The 17675-nt window shown below is 41.5% G+C and overlaps 1 protein-coding gene across 2 annotated transcripts in view; it reads left to right on the top strand.

The window, feature by feature from the left end:
• jph1a (junctophilin 1a) overlaps positions 1 to 17232 on the top strand; it is a 34615-nt gene extending 17383 nt beyond the window's left edge. For both annotated transcript variants that reach the window (XM_080488955.1, XM_080488956.1), the window contains 4 exons: positions 5845 to 5963; positions 15194 to 15933; positions 16803 to 16899; positions 16998 to 17232. In XM_080488955.1, the coding sequence (XP_080345081.1) occupies positions 5845 to 5963; positions 15194 to 15933; positions 16803 to 16883 (940 nt within the window). In that variant the 3' untranslated portion in view covers positions 16884 to 16899; positions 16998 to 17232. The remainder of the gene's footprint in view (positions 1 to 5844; positions 5964 to 15193; positions 15934 to 16802; positions 16900 to 16997) is intronic.
• The last annotated feature ends 443 nt before the right edge of the window (positions 17233 to 17675 follow it).

Genomic DNA, 17675 nt, shown 5'->3' with positions numbered 1-17675 from the left:
AATGACAATGACATTAAACTACATAAACCAAAAAAAAACTGAAAAAAACTTACTGATTCTTATTTGCTGATTTATTTATTTAATTTCTGTGTACTTTTCTTTTCTTCTGACAGATTTGCTGCTTGTGCAGTCACATTCTCCGGCCGCACAATGTCGATTCACACTCGCTTTTTTCTTTTTCACATTGCTGCACCACGTTCCATTTGTTTAAGTGGCCTCCCACATTTATTTTTTATGCTGCTGCTCTGTTTTTGCATACTATGGCAAGTCGCTGCCGACAGACCGGTCAGTTTTTGCATCAGCTGTGAATTGAGCTGCAGAACATGCAGCAAATAGCAGATTCCTGATTGAACTGGAAATATATTGTTTTGGTGCTCGTCATGAGTAGTCTTGTGCAAGTTACTACAAATTAGTAATTGCTCTATTATCTAAAAGTATTGGTTCTTAGAATGAGCTATTTACAATGGGATTACGCAGAAATAAAACATACCATTAAAATAAAAAAAAATCAAGTCTTGTTAAGAAAAGCTTATTTCTCAAAGTGACTGCATAATGTCAGTTGGCTTATGTTGGTTCGAGTGACACTGTGTTAGTTCCTCCTCCAGTTTGCTCCATAACAGCTTTAGAATTTGCATCTAAAACAAAACTAATACTATAGATAGCCATAAAAAGAATAAAATTGCTAAATTACGATGATGATGTATAACAACTCTGGTCAAAAAAATATTAAATTGAACTAATGTCACAAAAGTAATGCAGATTTTCGGTGTTTATTTCATATTCTAGTCTGAAATAGAGTAATAAGGCACAAAGGGCAATGTGCTTGGAAGGTCTGAGATGTAAAATATTGCATGCGCCATCTGGCAGACATAGTTTTATTCCATCACTCATGTCTTCAGCTTGCATTTGCTTATCTTGTAATAACAGACACCCCATCTCCTGTTTAAAACTTAATTTGCTACAGTTATTGTCCCCAAATCCTTGCTGCCCCTGGTAATGTGAGGCCAGTCCTTAGCCAAGGAATAATTCCTGAATAATTTCAGAGTCGGTTTTAGCTAACGACTAATGGTGTTAGTCATGCTTGAGTAAGCCTGAATTAGCACCAGCCTGGAATTCAATAGCGGGTCTGCGTGGATATATATGCAGGGAAAGTGAAGTGCTAATTTGTGCAGACTGTCTGCGCTCCTGCTTTGAAACTGAGACTTGTTTGGGCAATATAGAGAATGGCACTTTGAGTTAAGGCATAATATCCTTTCATAAGCAAATTTGTGCACTGGGGAGCATAGAAGCATCACTTGGCGAATCAAATGTGACCCTCGCTGCATGGCTGCAGTTTTGCGGCCGGTTCCAGAGAGTGATGGAGTTTAAAAGAAGATTGTTGTGCTGATGTCTGCCGCGTACAAGGTCAAGACTCATCTTCGCTCTTATTATATATACTGTACAAGTCAGCATTCCAGTTCCTAAGCTTGGACCAGGAGGGGGGGGGGGGGGGGGGCATCGCCACTGTGATGGAGGGCAGAAAGATGAGGAAAAGAAAAGAAGGAGGTGGGGAGGAGGACAGGGGGGCTGCATATTAGAAGAAGAGGGGGTTCAGAACTGTGTCAGCATATGTGAGAGAGACTCTTCAAATAGGACATAGCCCGGGGAGTGATGAACTGAAGCTCCACCCAGGGATATGTGCACACACAAAACACACCCGGTCAAACACAACAGGCTCATAACGCACAGACATGCACAGCGAGTTCAGTTAGAGACCGAGGCATGGCCAACCTTAAAGCGGGATGCACCACGCCACATGGGAACTGTGGTTTGAAATTTAACCCTACAGTAAAATTAGAGAAGCTGGGATGCATGCCTCAGCAGTTCTAAATACCCAAGAGTCTTTGGAGGTACAACCTGTCTCTCTCTCTCTCTCTCTCTCTCTCTCTCTCTCTAGCTCTCTCTCTCACTGCCTCAGCCTCCCCATCTCTTTTTTCCTGCTGTCTTTTCATCACCTCCATTTTTCTGTAACCATCCCTCGTCTCAGAAGCGCACAGACACTAATTCCACAGAGAGAAAGAGCATCCGCCACACTCTGCCTAACTGACTCAACACTTCTCACACAATTCATTTGTCACAGTAATGAAACAGCCACAGATCGCACACCCTCCCCCCCATTAACTATCATTCCCTCAGGATGAAACTTCAGACACAAATAAGACGCTTCAAAGTGTTGCACCCTTCTAGATTCTGTCCAGATTTTTACAAACAGTTGTGTGTGTGTGTGTGTGTGTGTGTGTGTGTGTGTGTGTGTGTGTGTGTGTGTGTGTGTGTGTGTGTGTGTGTGTGTGTGTGTGTGTGTGTGTGTGTGTGTGTGTGTGTGTGTGTGTGTGTGTGTGTGTGTGTGTTTTGTCCCAGCAGGTTTAAATGCCTTGATTTGCTTGGCCGCACCCCCAGAATGAATTGCCTGCAGAGCTCAAAAGCTAGACGTGAACAGGTGTTGCTTCACATTCAAGGGGACGTTAGACCTCGGATAAAGAGGCTGTCTGAAAAAGTTGTACTTTCTACAAGTTGTCAAAGGTCGACTGCAACTTTACATGTTGCTGTTTTCTCCGACTCAGTTAAATTAATTAACTGGGAGGGTGAATTTTTTATTGATATACTCTGAAATGACACAATCAGACTCACTGTCTTGCTGAAAAAAAAATTTCTGACATGAGTGTAAAAGACCTTAGATGAACCCTATAACGCACTCTTTTTCTGATTGCAAGTAAAAGTGTGAACGCAGTAAATGTGTCGACTCTCACTCGCTGCTGCCAGATTGTGTTCCCAATATGAACTCAGTTTAAGTTAGTTTTGACAGTATTTTCTTTATGGTGTAGTGTTTTGCTCTATTGCCCAATAAGCTCCATACTTCTAGTCTTTGTTGGTCTTGGGGTCTTTCTGAATGATGTTTGCATGTTCTCCCTGAAGCAAAGTTTCTTTCCACAATCCACAACCATTGAGACCAATTGGTGACTGTAAATGTCCTGTATGTGTGAATGCGGATGTATGTGAGCGCTTTTAAACTAAAACTACCCTTAAAACCTGCTTATGCTCAAAAATGATTTACCCTTAGATTCTCATGATGTGTCGAGTCCCTGCTTTCACATGTTGTATCATTTGTGTTTGTGGTTTGTGGTTTGTGGTGTGAAGTAGCAGAGCACCAGCGTCTGAAATGTGACATAATCCAACACATGGATTTTATTATTTGTTTGTGTTTGAGGCAAAAAAAAAAAAAAAAAAAGGCTTATTCCGTCTTAAAACACTCTTACAACGCTACAGTTGAGTGATCTTTACATGATTAGTAGATTGCGTCACTTCTGCTTGCCTCTGTAGGAGACTGTCCTTTCTGAAAGGTAAAAAAAAATAAAAAATACACCAGGAGCTGTCCCTCGATAATATCTTCTGTGACAAGTCTATTCAGCTGCTCTCTCTTAGAAGAGTTGCCACAGCGGGTCACTGCATCTTGACCCTTAGACTTGGCTCGTTTTTACGCTGGATGCCCTTCCTGCCACCACCGGGAATCGAACCTTCAAGGTCAGCACTTAAACCAAAGTAAAACTTGATAATATGTGAAGTAAACAATTTAGGAGCTTTATTAACTTGCAGTCAGTTGCCCAAGAGTTTTTGTTGGTTTTACTGTAGGTTGAAAATAGCTAAATGTATATATAGGAATCACATTATGCAGCACTAGTGTGTCAATGTTGTCATCCCTTCACATTATTTCCAAATGGAAATAAAACCGAAGGCCTAACAGTCTTTGCACTGTTGAAAGTGACTCTTGTGAGTTTAAATTATAAGTATCTCTATGTAATATTTACCCAAGCCTGGAAGACAAAAAGCCTGCCGTTTCCTTTTGTCTTTTTATTCCAAATGCCCATGTGTTCTCACCTTCCATTTCTCTTTCTCCCAGCGCTCCATCACACCTTTCCTCCCATCATTCTCTGCCTGTCACCTCCCACCACCAGACATCCTGTCTGGGAACAGTCTGCATCACTTCCTCTGTCTGCCCGTGACTCCATGCCCACTCCGCTCTTAAAATCCTTAAGATATGCCATGTACATGCTCTATACGTCGCTGACGCACTGAGGCCTGCTTTCACTTGGCAGCACATTTCACACATTTCAGAAATAGAAACATGTATGTCCTTCTGGTGGCACGCTGTGTTGCGAGTGGATGTATGTCAGTGGTGTGATGTAACTGGAATGCTTTAATGTCAGTTTTTAACTATGAAGTCTTTCTTTTAGCCACACTGAGTGACATTCTTGTCACTCGACACATTAAGTATTTCTGGGATTTTTTATTAAAAAATTTTTAGCTGCAGCTGGTCGCTGTTTTCCATGCAGCTTCAGTGTGTCCTTTGTCTGTGCGTGATGCAGAGGCTTATTTCTGGGTCCACCACAGCTCCTCATGCATTTTAATATGTTACTGTCTCAGAAGGCAAAATAAACAGGACATCCCAGAGTCCAAGGACAGAGAAGAGGTCTGAAATAGAGACGTCTCTCCGCTGGGGTCACTCAGATGGACAGAAAGACCAAATGGAGGGGGGGGGGGACATACATCAATACCCAGATGAGGATAATTGAAAAAAAACAGGAGCATTGATTGAAGGAGAGAAGGGATGGAGAAAGGAAGCGGGAGAGTAAGATGGATGAGTGGGGTTAAGCAGGGCAGCCAGCGCAGCTGTCAATACTTACAGTGATACTTTGACTGTCCATCTGGATTCTTTCATTCCTCGTTGCAACGTCACGTGAAGTTTCAGCATTATCTTCGCACACAAAAGTGACTAATCCACAGGTTGAATTGATCTTTCTCAAATTGTTTTATTCGATATGTCTTTTGTGGGTGTTGTTGTTTTCCTTGTCCGTAATCACATTTTACTCTATTCAGTATACAGATCTTTTGTACAGCGACAGTTTTTCAGTATTTGTGTGTTTGCGTCTCTCGGTGGAGTTTTCAAAGGATTTGTTAAGCAGGTCACCCCCGGCCTCGCTCTGTCTCACCATGGTGCGCTCCCATAATACCACTCAGTGCTAATGCTAAGCTCACATTGATCCCAAAACATATTACTCTTTTGCTTTTTGGTTTTGGAGCATCGCTGGTGCACAGAAGACACTGATGCGGGGTCTTTTGATGCTTTTTTGAAAAGATGAATTGCTGAGAACTGGCCAGCAGTACATTACAGCCGCAGAGGGTTTTTTTTTGTTTATTTGTTTCCTTTTGATTTTTAGAAAATATTTAAAAACAGTTTGAAAGAGCTGCAAGGATGTGTTATCAATAGAGCCACCCCACTCCATCCAACTTAAGCTCACTGGGCTCTGGTGCACTTGTTGGTTTCCCAGAATCCTTAAAAATCATATGCAATGAGAAGAAACGACTTGAAACATTATGTTCTTATTTTATAAGTACACAGTCACAGTTCGCCACATGTGAAATACAATGTGAAATACAATGTGATGTGGTACAATGCACATGACACAGCCTGCTTGTGTTTACATGTGTTCGTGTGCACATGTTTAGTGCATCACTCCCGGGTGGTCCAGCTGCAGTGCAGTGCTCCAGACTGGATTAAGGTCTTGCTTGGATGTAGCCGTGCTCCATTTGGAAAAGCAGGATTTGGATTTGAGTTAGAAGCACAAGGGGGGAGGTGTGACGTTATGCCCAAGAGGGATGGGCTGCATGATGCAGCTCAGGGACGAAGGAAGATGCAAGAAAGAGAGTTCAGGAGGGAAAAGGAGCAAGAGAAAGATAATAGATGGAGGCTGAGGAGGAATCACTCATGGTTTCTGTTTCCTAATGTCGTTTTCACGTATTTTTCCGCAGGACGGCCCATGCCAGGACAAAAAGCGAGGCTGCAGATCAGGCCGCAATCTCCGCTGTGCATGACTCTGAAATCGCCAGGGCAGTTGCAAGGGAGCTCTCCCCCAACTTCTACCAACCAGGTAACATTAAAGACACATACAACAATTTTTAACAAGTGTCAGATTTCCCACAGCCCAGCACAAGTCATGGTTGTTAAAGTTAAATTGCTGTTCAGCATGTGTTTTGTTTACATCCCGTGATCAGCTGTTGATGAAGTCATGAAGCCAAAGTGAAACCTACTCGAATGAAAACTTTTCTCTCTCCTCTCAACCTTGGCCCTGCACCACAAGTGTGAACCCTAGACTGCAGGTGCACTTGGGGGGGTCGTGGGCCGAAAGACCCCTTGCAGTGAAACGTAATACTTTTCAAGTGGCTAAATTTGTTTGAGCATTTAACAAGCTATGCGTGCAAGTTTGCTTTGAGCACAGGTTTTCAGACAGTTTCGGCTTCGCTGAACAGGAGACTTTGAGCACACGTGATTCAGACTCAACGTTAGGGCGTGCAGCCAGCTAAGCTTATTGTCACATCTCAAAGCATTTTGTCCATTAAAATGATGTTTTAAGGGGGAACTAGTAAAGGGTTAAGTGCTGTGCATGAATAATAATGTTTGCACAGTTTTTAGAGCTGTTTACACTGACTGTGCCTGAGTCAGAAATGAGCTTGTTCTGGGTACACAAAAGCGTCGGGATTGGTGTTTCACAACTGTAATCGAAGACCAGAGGTACTGAGGATGATTTGTAACGCCACAATGAGGGACTGTGTTGTTGCTCAGACAAAGCAGAGTTTGCTTAAAGCAGCGTGCTGCATTTCTGGATGGAAGCCTTGTCTCTGCTCTCAAAGGCCCGTTGTAATGGAAGTACTTGCTAAAATTTGCAGCACCCAAAAAACAAAAAAATAATGTGAAAACGCAATATCGCTGTTCCTAAATGGGTGGCGGGTGGGGTTGGGGGCGGGGGTATCAGACTCTTTAACAGAATGTAGAAAGGGCTCGAAGGAGTATGGGTGGCGGTAAAAGAAACCTACAAAAGTCTCCTTCTCCCAATACCGCGCTGTTCTCATCTTTCATCTGCCTGGACGTTTACCAGGCACGCTGCCATATTATACAGCAGTTCACAGCACAGGGTGTTGACTCAACTCTGTTTAGTTCATTTACGAGGTAAGCTGAGTTTTACAAGACCTTAAAGGACACATAATACTACCTAAATATGCAGAGGTAAAGATAATTTTTTTGTTAAAAAGCTTGTGACATGGTCAGAGGTAGAACAGGAGTTCAGAGTGAACGAGTGTATTCTCTTGTCTGTGGCTATCTTTATTAATTTCTTTAATTTCTGAGTCAATTTACATATAATTTACTTTTTTCCACGAATGTGTCAGTAATGTTGTGACAATACTTTATGAAGGCGTCTACCGACAAATAAAGAAGTGTTGATATATAATCAGTTTGAAACGGTGTATTTAAAGCTTAACTTTTACTGTCGCCAGGATACCTAAGAGGCCCTATCGCTCACCTTTTTTTTTTGTTTGATATTTATTTACTATGTAAGATCCATAGTATCCTTTTCTCTTCCACTGGCTGTAATATATTTAGGCCTATGAGCAAGCGGCCTTGGACCCATGCCAAAAGCCATCACAAAATAGTGAGTGACAAATAGATTGACAATGGGACCCATTCAAGCATGTCCCTTCACTAAGCCACAGAAATGGCCAGCAAGGGCCAGAGACATCCTGCGGCTTGTTTGTGTTGTGGAAAAACGATGGTCATGCTTGGCAGGATGGGTAATCTCCAGGTTCACAGGTTCTGTGCGGAGAGTGTCCTTGCCTTATAAGTCACATCATGAATGAGAGAGACACCCTTGTCATGATAATGTGCAGTGTAGGACGACATCCGAGCCTGAGTGTTTAAACGTTTAGTTACATAAGCACTTCTGGTAAATCCGGCTGAGAGCCGGACCGGCACCTGCAAATAGCCAAAGTAGTGTTCCGTATATTCCAACTTTCTGAAGAGTTTTTATTTGTATTGTTTCAGTAAGATTTCACGTTGAGGTTTAGTCTTTTTTTGGGGGGGGGCATTTTATAAAATATGTTTGAGTGTAAATACTCTCTAACAAAGAGAATGCAGTGGTGTTAGTTCAAGACAACATAAAGAGCTCCTGTTGAATAAACACACTTCATATCAGTCTTTGAAACAGTTTAAGCTGCAGCCCAACTTGTAGTTAACTAAAACCTACTTCTGATTCTCTTAACATTTTTTGACTCATTTGTGTATTGGTGAACTTATTTATCATTTGTTCATCTTTTTTCTTAAAAAAAAAAGACAGCTTCATACTCAGGGAATAATGTGAGGAGCAACTTGGGTGACGTTTCAAAGCTAATCAGCGTTGCTTCCTCGGTGTGTACCCCCACAGTGGAAATATTCATACACACACACCCAGTCCCTCAGCTTCTAATAAATCCTCTAGGGTAACAACCAGGGGTCTAAACCCCCTGTTGTTTGTAATTGGCATTTTCGACTCATAGCAGATTATCACCAAGATTAGGAGTGTGCACTTCAAAAGGGAGAAGATGGTTGCAGAGAACGGGACCCTGACCTTTATGATTGATTCACACACAGCACCCCGAAAAAGGGGCACCAAGGGTTAGCGAGGCGTGGCTTGTGGCGTGACGTTAATTGCGCTATATTTGGTGCTGATGTGTGCTCGCTGGGGTCTAATGGAGACATAGCTGAAATCCTTATGCACTGAGAGGACCTCGGTCCCACTCACCCCCTCTCCACGGCTGAGGCAGAAGCAGCTGTCCCTTCCTTCAGCCGGTGGCTGGAGGGGAGGGAGATGAGGAACCAGCGGGGGCGGGAGTCGGGGAGTCCTTCGCCGCAGTATTTGACCCAGTCAAGGTGTACTTGGACCAGGTGGGACAGTAAAAGCCCGGACCTGTCAGGCCTGAAAACTAGCAGGTGTTGCTGTATATTCATAGCGGCAGATGGGGAGGAAGTTTGAACAGTTCATGTGAAGTTGAAAATAGTGCAGAAACTTGTAATAACTTTCAAGGATATTAAACATAAATTATTATTAATTTTGGAGATTCTTGACAAGATAGACAGAGCCTATAGCTTTACACTGATCTGACCTGGTTTGATAAAAATGAACATCTCGAGCAGTTTTGGAGTTTTAATTAGTGTTAGACATCCTACTTTTTTTCATTAAATAGAAACATTGAAAAAGAATGGAGTACAAGAAAGACAATGTTATTGTTGGTGAAATTAATGTCTTTAATTTAGTTATGTTTTTGATATCATGTAGTTAAATAGAAGCAAAGTTTTCTATTTGGGTCATTATAAGCTGAATTTTAATCAATCTCCTTAATATTTAAATGAAATTGAAAGAAAAAAGCATCCACTTGAAGGTTTGATGGCTTGCTTGTACACAAAGCATGATTATTTAACAACCGTATATTCTTATTCCACAGGACGTTTCAATCACTTACAGACTAATAGAAAATAGTTCAGAGGGCAATGTGCCTGAGGGTTGGAGGAGATATACTCACCCCTCTGGTCAATGTGCCCCATCTTTGGCTGATTTTATCAGGAGGGATAAAATCAATGTCCCCATCACAGTGATTAAAGCTTCTTATAGTTACTTATCTTACCCAGAGTAGAAGGGTCCTGTAGCTGATCCCAGTTGATTATGGACAAAGGGTTACACTCTGGATGGACAATAATTAAACCTGGAATGCATGTTTCTGGACTCGATGAGAAACCCGAAGTCAGGGTTTTGTTCTAAAACTTCCATTTTACGAGCGGTTTTCAGAAAGTAGCGTTGTCAGTGACTCCGAAAACCGTAAGCGATATATGACAATGGTCACTCTGACACCATAAACACAACAAGGATTCAAACTTGGACATTCTTCCTATGAGAGAGCTAACCAATACTTCACTGTACTGTTCCTATTGTTCAATGAATTGAGTCCATAGTTAATTCAACACTGGGAAACAAGTTGTTCCTTCTTCACATCTTGTAAAAGTTTGTTAGGGACAGAAAAAGCAAATGACCCCACTCATTCCCCTAAATGTTCATAGAATGTAATATCTGTTATTACATAACATTTTCTTTTATCTTTGCTACAATTTCCCCCTCGTATATCTCTGTGACTCAGTGTACGTGTTAACATGAGGTCACCCAGGTTCATCTTTGCATGTGGCCACTTGCAAACAAAGCACAGGAAGACAGTGATAACATTCAACCTGCGGCCACAGACAATCAGGGTCAGGGAGAGTTTATTTACTCGTGTGAGTATGAACGCAAATGTATAGGAGCCCGTGCTGAGTGTGCCTGTGCGTATGCAACGGCGGTGAATGGATTCTGGCCAAAACAATAACAGCTCCCCCAGCCCATCTGCCGGTGTGAGTAGGAGGAAGAAAGAGAAAAAAATCCAAGACGCTACAAATTGAGATATGAAGCTTAAACATAACAGAACATGTTCAGTTCAAAACCTGCTGAACAAAAACAATGTGCTAGTATTACAATAAATCTTAATGTGAGTAATTTTGCATATCAGAAGAGAAACTACAAAAATATGCATTGCATTTCTCACTTGAAAGACATGTTATTGAATTTGACACGAGGCACAATGAAACACTTAAATCAACACTTTGCCTGTAGGGATGTATATTCCTCTCCCCGATGACATCTCTGTTTATCTGACCAGGCAGCAGCTGAGACCTGTCATAATTCAAATATCAACAAGAGCTCTGGGCCAGTGTCTGAAAAAAATATATATAAAAATGATTCAGCTGGTAGAAAACATCCATAACTGATAAAGTCCCCATCAAACGGTGTCGTTTATGGCCCTGCAGACGAGGCTATTGTAATGCAGAATGGGAACAGATGCGAGAAGTACACAAACTGTCCTTCTCGTACACACACACACACACACACACACACACACACACACACACACACACACACACACACACACACACACACACACACACACACACACACACACACACACACACACACACACACACACACACACACACAGCTCTCAGTGAAGCTTTCCTCTTGTTACTGTCGTCCATCTCATATTAGGGTCAGGAGGGTTAGGCCGAGTCTTAAACAGCCAATCCGGTGTCTTTGTGTCTGTGTGGTGTGCTTGCCTGCGTATTTATGAGAGCGTGTGTGTTTTGCTAAGAGTGTACTGGAGCAGAAAATGTGCTGCTGTGGATTAAGTTGACCAGAACTGGCAACCTGCAGCTCAAACAAAAGCTTGTATTCTAATGAAGAGACAATGTAAATGTGAAAGGTTCACGTTACAGTTCATCTTTTCTAGGAAAAGAACTGACATCCAGATAAGTACATGTCATAAATGTGACAAATAGTACTCTAAATAGCTCAACTTACATGTTTATTTGTGTTTGTTTAGGGTATTTCTATCCTGGTTATGACTGATACTGTGAACTATTTTAATGACCCTCTTTAGAAGGCTGCAGACTCAGCCCAGTTGATCAATGTTCAGATGAAAGAAACACCACAGCCATTTGGGTAACTGAGTCCTAGTACATGTTACAGCTGACCTGGCAGGATTCCTTGGTGGAGTACATCTAATAAATCTCCACTCACTTGTTAGAGAGGCTCTGCACGCATTTCCATAAATAACCAATACTTTAAAATCGTCGTAATAAGTGTGTCTCTTGTGTTGATATTCAATAAATGTTAGTTTTCTGCAGATTTCTGAAAATAATGTAATTTCTTATAAAAAAAAAATTTGTGTGTGTAAAGCATTGCAGCCCGATACAAGTGTAGGACTGCGGGGTCATTTCAGTGCCAAGAACCATTCAGAAAATGCTTGGAACCCAGTGCAAGAATCTGTCCCCAAACAGAGTGAAATTGCTCGGGCCCGCCCACGAAGCTCTCACTCTTATTGAGCTATGGTGTGAAATTAAGCTCAGCAGATATATTAAGCTCATGGAGGTTCAAATGTCCCCCAGACTCTTTGTAGTGGCTCTTATTGGTTGCAGTGCTTATGAAACAAATTAGGAATGCCATGCAGCTGAAAAATACTTCGGGTTTATGAGGACTGAGGCCTGAACTATTCATCAATAATGCTTTTTAAGCAGATACAAGATTGGATACGCTCGTATCTCTCGATAGCAGTGTTATTGTCCCTGGAAGTGTTTAATCTCAATCAATATTAATTGCTTCCCACTGAATAATAGTGTGCAAGCAGAGTCAGTGTCATGCATATAAAAGACCAAATCGACTCTTTGAACTCTGAAACAAGCCAGTTATCTGAATCAATAATTGAGCGTTGTAATTTGATCACAGAGTGTGGACAATGTATAGAGAGAACATGAGTAAACAACACCTATCAAAAATTGTTAGCGTTCTTTCAGTGTGTTTTGTTTCATCATTTCTTACTGCAAATTGTGGGCTGCACAGTGGTATAGCGGTCAGATTGCTTGTGTACGTGTGCTCATATACAGACTGTAATTTCACGTTCACATTTACTGAGCATTGCATTACATGCATTTATGTCTTCTTCTGTTATATGTGTGTCTATTTTCCTAAAAATTGAAGATATATGAGTAGGCAATATGTTGTTGAGATTATTTGTTCTACAATTTTTTTTAAATAGTTTTTCTACTTTGTATCCTCTAAATTTGGGGTCAAAGGAAACTAGATTTTTCTCCATCTGTCTTGTACATATGGCTGAATCGACCATAAACTTGAGTTGAGTATTGGACGCTGAAAATCCCTTTTTTTTTTTGCTTGTGCCATCTGATGTGCTTCAAACAAAGCATTATTGTCACTGTGTTAGTCACTCTGACACCATCTAATTTAGGCAAGGAGAAAAAACAGGCAAACAAAAGCGCCTGATGTCTCTAATAAATATGAATTTAGTGCCGAACAAAAGGACGGATAAAGTGTCATTTTTTTTCCTGCATGCAAATACTCATTTACATTCAGACTCTGGATTTATTGGTGAGTTTTTATTTTGCGCCGTATCGCAGTTGTTTCACCGTTTCTTTGTGTGTCGCTCATACAATAACAACAACAACTGAAATCCATTCAACGCTGTTTTAATTTTGATTCAGTCTTGGACCACTTTATAACATCAATCTATCTGTGTGCATTAACACAGGACCGCAGTCAATATGCTCGTGAAAATAAAATAAAGTACAGTGTGCCGCTTCTGCGGACCTGCGGTTCTGCGATTGTCATCTAGCAGCTCTGGATCACTTTGTGATTCTCTATAAAGCCGTGCTGGTGGGGTGCTAAGAATTGATGTGACAAGTGCCTTTCCAAGAAAGAAACTCACCGTTAAACGAGAACGACTGATGATGAAGATGATCTTGGAGGGGAGACTTCCTTTGTGAAATGGCGTTTGTGACCCTGCATTAATCAGCCCATTTCTTTCTGGCTCCCCCATCTCCCTCCTGCCTGGCCCTTGCAGCATGATTGCATATATAATGTTGATTCATGAATATTTTATTCCAAAGTTTAACTATGTGATAAATCTGGATTGCAGTGAAACTCTTTGGTCAAGTAGAATATATCGGAAATTGAAATGTCTTCTCCTAATCTGGGTTTATGAAGACAAGACAGATTGGAAGTTTTCCCATAGCATCCAGATATAGACTACTCTTTTCTTACTTGAATTTTATGTGTCACTATTGAACTATATGGACTTAGAATTATGGGCTGTTCAGTGTTATAACAGTATAAAATAGTACAGAAAACAGCTGTTAATTTTCTATTAATACATCATATTACATTCACGTCTCACAAATACTCTTATTTAATACACATATTTTGCACCAGAAGGTATTATTAGAATTGGCTTTCTGTTGAGATTGTAGTCATTTTTTATTAATTTTTTTGCACTGAATTAACTCCTGGAGGGGAAATTCCTTCCTGATTTGACCCATCGGTAGCAGCCACACAGAGCAGCACTCGGGGGGAGCTGGTGGGGGCCGGGGGTCTTGCTCAGCGACCCACAGTGTATGTTTTGGGGACAGTGGAAAAAAATCATCGTGAAAACCCTCACTCCAATGGTGATAAAACATGTACAACTCTCTGCATTTGACATTATATTTGTTCAATCCACACAAGAATAGAAGTGCACAAATAGCAAACTGCATGGTTCCACATTTACTAACTTACATACAAAGTAATAATGACAGTTAGATTTAAGAGTTAGTGTTAATCTAACGTAGAGATGTCCAAACTCTGGCCAGCTCCGGCTGGTGGTCCATTTTAAACTGGTTTTCCACAGTTTCCAAAATATAAAATTGAGTACGGTCCACAAAGAACTTGCACTTACTGTACTTGTGAATTTTAACACTGAGTGAAGCAATTGTATTAAAAAAACCTTAAAAAAAAACCAAACAGCTATTCAACAACACAAAAAAGGAAATCAAGACATGTAAGATCGCAAGTGAGTGCAGAAAAACATTTGGGAGATATATTTCACATCTCATGAGTGGAACTGCTCCCAGTTTATTTTGCTCTGTGTCCCTCGGTGAAAGAGGCTTGAACAGCCTTGATCTAACAAGTGGTTATCGCTCAGCAAAACACAAAGACAATATCTTGTCTGGGTCTGGCCAAAACATGAAGTTGTTAAACAAAACAGCATCTCTGCAGAATCTTCTTTATAAATCTTATTCATGACATGTAAACGGCTGAGCTTCCATCATATTGTAGGGGAATATTTGGCCTCCATTGATTCTCATCTGATCTGAGCTCGTATCAGATAATCAACCAATCAAACTATATTAAAATTTCACCCTTCAGACAAATCCAACTCAAATATTGTAACGGTTTTTATCTGGTTTTTATGCTATTGTTACTGTTATTGTTTTTAATATTTATTATTATTACTGTCCACCTGCTGCTGCAACAATGCTAATTCCCCCATGTGGGATAAATAAAGCATTACCTTTTCTTTTCTTTTCTTTTCTTTTCTTATACACACATACACACAAATAAATATCCAAGGCCATGAAATTAAATAGAGACTAAATTGAATAGGGCTACCAATTCAGGTGGTAAAATGTTAAACAGCATAAGAAAACAGCTAAATTCAAATCAAAATTATATTTTATCTTCATGAAGGAATATGAGAGGATTGTTTTTAATTATATTGTGTTGATCTGGAAAACGTGGGCAGATTTTTCCAGTTGTCAAACTAGTAAAAAGGATTGTGATATTTCCCTGTTCTCTGGCTTGTGTTGACGTAAGCGTCTGTATTTAATCAATGCAGTATAATAAATACTATTCATATTGTTAATCTAATGGACATTCTCTTTCTTCAGGACCCGATTACGTGAAACAACAGACAAAGGAGCCCGTGGAAATCAAAGAGGTCCCTGTGGAAAAGAAGGAGGGCTCCCCGAAAGATTCTCCCCACTTTTATCGCAAAGGCACCACTCCCCCCCGCTCCCCGGTGACCAGTTCTGGAACCACGCCTCCTCCCTCGCCTCACTCCAGTAAGAAGAAAGGCCAGACCGCCAACAGCACAAACCGCAAAACCAGCAAAGAAGAAAAACCTTCACGCAAGATAAGCAAAGAAGAGAAGTCCAGTCAAAAGCCCAGCAAGGACGAGCGGTCTAGTAGGAAAGTGAGTAAAGAAGAAAGGTCGTTGGTTCCAGATGGTCCCAAAAGTTCTCACGTACACGTCGAGGCACCACCGAAACCCAGTAAAGGCCAGCAGTCTGCCCCAGCGCCGGCTCCGCCTCCCCCACAACCTCCTGCAATTCCGGTCAATGGCCAGCTCCACACTGAGTACCACAGTTACTACGTCAAGGCCCCCACGAGGGTGGCTCCACCTCCAGACCCCGACCCTGAGGATATAGACGAGGAGCCCAGTGCCCTGGCCCTGGCTCGCATGCCCCCACAACCCCCCAAATCTTTTAGTACACCCACTCCTAAGCCAGCTTCCTTACGGGACAGCAAGAGTGACCACAAACTCAGGAAGCAGGATTCCCTAAAGCCAAAGAGCCTCGCAGACACAAAGAAAGCTAGCATGGAGCTCGCAGACGGCACGGAAGAAACAGTAAGTAGCAGTGATGGACGATAGAAATGGGTTTTAAATGAGCAACTAAGGAATCTGTGATGTTTCAAGTTGGCTTAACTTAACTACAAAAAATGATGAGTCATCTATGGAGAAGAATGTATTTTGATGTGTATTTAGATTTTGCTTGGTGCCCATCCTCAAACACAGAGACGGTGGGATTTATGATCTCCACGTCTGCTCACAAAGATATTTCATCAATGATTTTAATACAATTTGTCTATGCAAAAATATCTTTCTCAGTTTTCATATGTGGGGAAACTAGTCTCGGGTACAACTGGGAATGAAAACATGTTATCTGGTTTCGGTTGGTGCTGGTTGGTCGTGTTATCTTAAGATGAGGCCAAACTGGGCGTCTGGCCATGTGTTTTAGTCTTGAGGCCATGCTCAGCTAAACACCTGCTGCCTCTAATGTCATGTGATCACTTATCAGGTATCAATGTAAACAGAGCTATACAGGCCAGTTATTTATTTTCTGTCTTTATTCAATGCCCAACTAAAAACCTGCTGACTATAGAGTCTTATATGATGATCTCTTATGACGTATGAATGTAAAATGGAGCCAAGCAGGGCCTCTTTTTAATCCTCAGTCTTTGGCTAAGCTAATTACGCACTGGGTATATTGTTATATTATCTCTTATGTTGAATGAATGGCATTTATACATGTATTTAATTCTGAATATAAACTGATAGTTACACTGCAGTGGTGCTTTTCTCATTTAAATCGCTGCGAACAACTTTGATTTATGAAGAACTTTAGTTGTGCACAGCATTTGATGCCTATGCCTGTTATGTGAGATCTAATCTGTGTAAATTGCTTTCATTTTTTTTTCTTCTTTTTTTTATTGCAGGGTCCTAATTCAATCCTTGTTGCCATGGTAATGCTGTTGAATATTGGCCTTGCAATTATATTTGTCCATTTTCTGACATGATGATGCTGTTTCTCAGGTGAGTTTCAGTGATGGAAGTGTTTGCTCGGTCCTCGTGCGCTGAAGTGTAACGAGGGCCCAATTAAAAACCAAACTGTTTTTTTTTTTTTGTTGCAGTGAAACCATGGCGACCGGTACAGTTGCATCGCCGGGCCTTGAAAAATAAAAATGGCGCCAGTGAGACACGGAGGCGGCCGTAGGTGTTTTAGGAATCAGCACGACACCGAAGAGAATCGGGAGGAAGCCACCGCGACCACCAACCTGTCTTTGGCCTTCTTCGGGCCCAGCCCCGTGAATTAGCTCTCCTTTGGCTCCTCGAAACCAGAGGTGAAATGTCGTGTCTAGTGAGATTAAGAAAAAGAAAAAAGAAAAAAAAAGAAAGAAAAAAAATCTCTCTCTCTATATATATATATATACAAAGATATATAAATAAAGCGTTTAGAAATGCAACCAAACATACACAGTTTGAAAACAGAAGTAATTGTAACCCACACGGGGGCTGATCCAAGCGCAGGTCTCTGTGCTCCGCTGCCTCGGCAGAGATAGCGGCGGGCCGAAGGACCTCGCTGCGAGAGTGTGGAGATGCACTTTTAGATGACGGGAGCAAACAGCTGCCTTTCTATTTTGCCATCTGACGTTTTAATGGGGAGATGTGAGCCCGGTCCTGGGGGGTGGAGGAGGCGGGTGGGGGTGGGGGGGGGAGTGGGAGCACGCTCAAGTGTTGGGAGTGTTTTTTCGAGGGTTCACGCCACTCTTGAAAGAGGGGAAACTGGGCATGGCCGTCGCCAGCAGTCA

The sequence above is a fragment of the Lipophrys pholis genome (genome assembly GCF_963383615.2).
Source record: "Lipophrys pholis genome assembly, chromosome: 20".
NCBI classification, from domain to species: domain Eukaryota; kingdom Metazoa; phylum Chordata; class Actinopteri; order Blenniiformes; family Blenniidae; genus Lipophrys; species Lipophrys pholis.
Note: the sequence above shows the minus strand (reverse complement) of the source record. Positions and strands in the feature narration are given on the sequence as shown.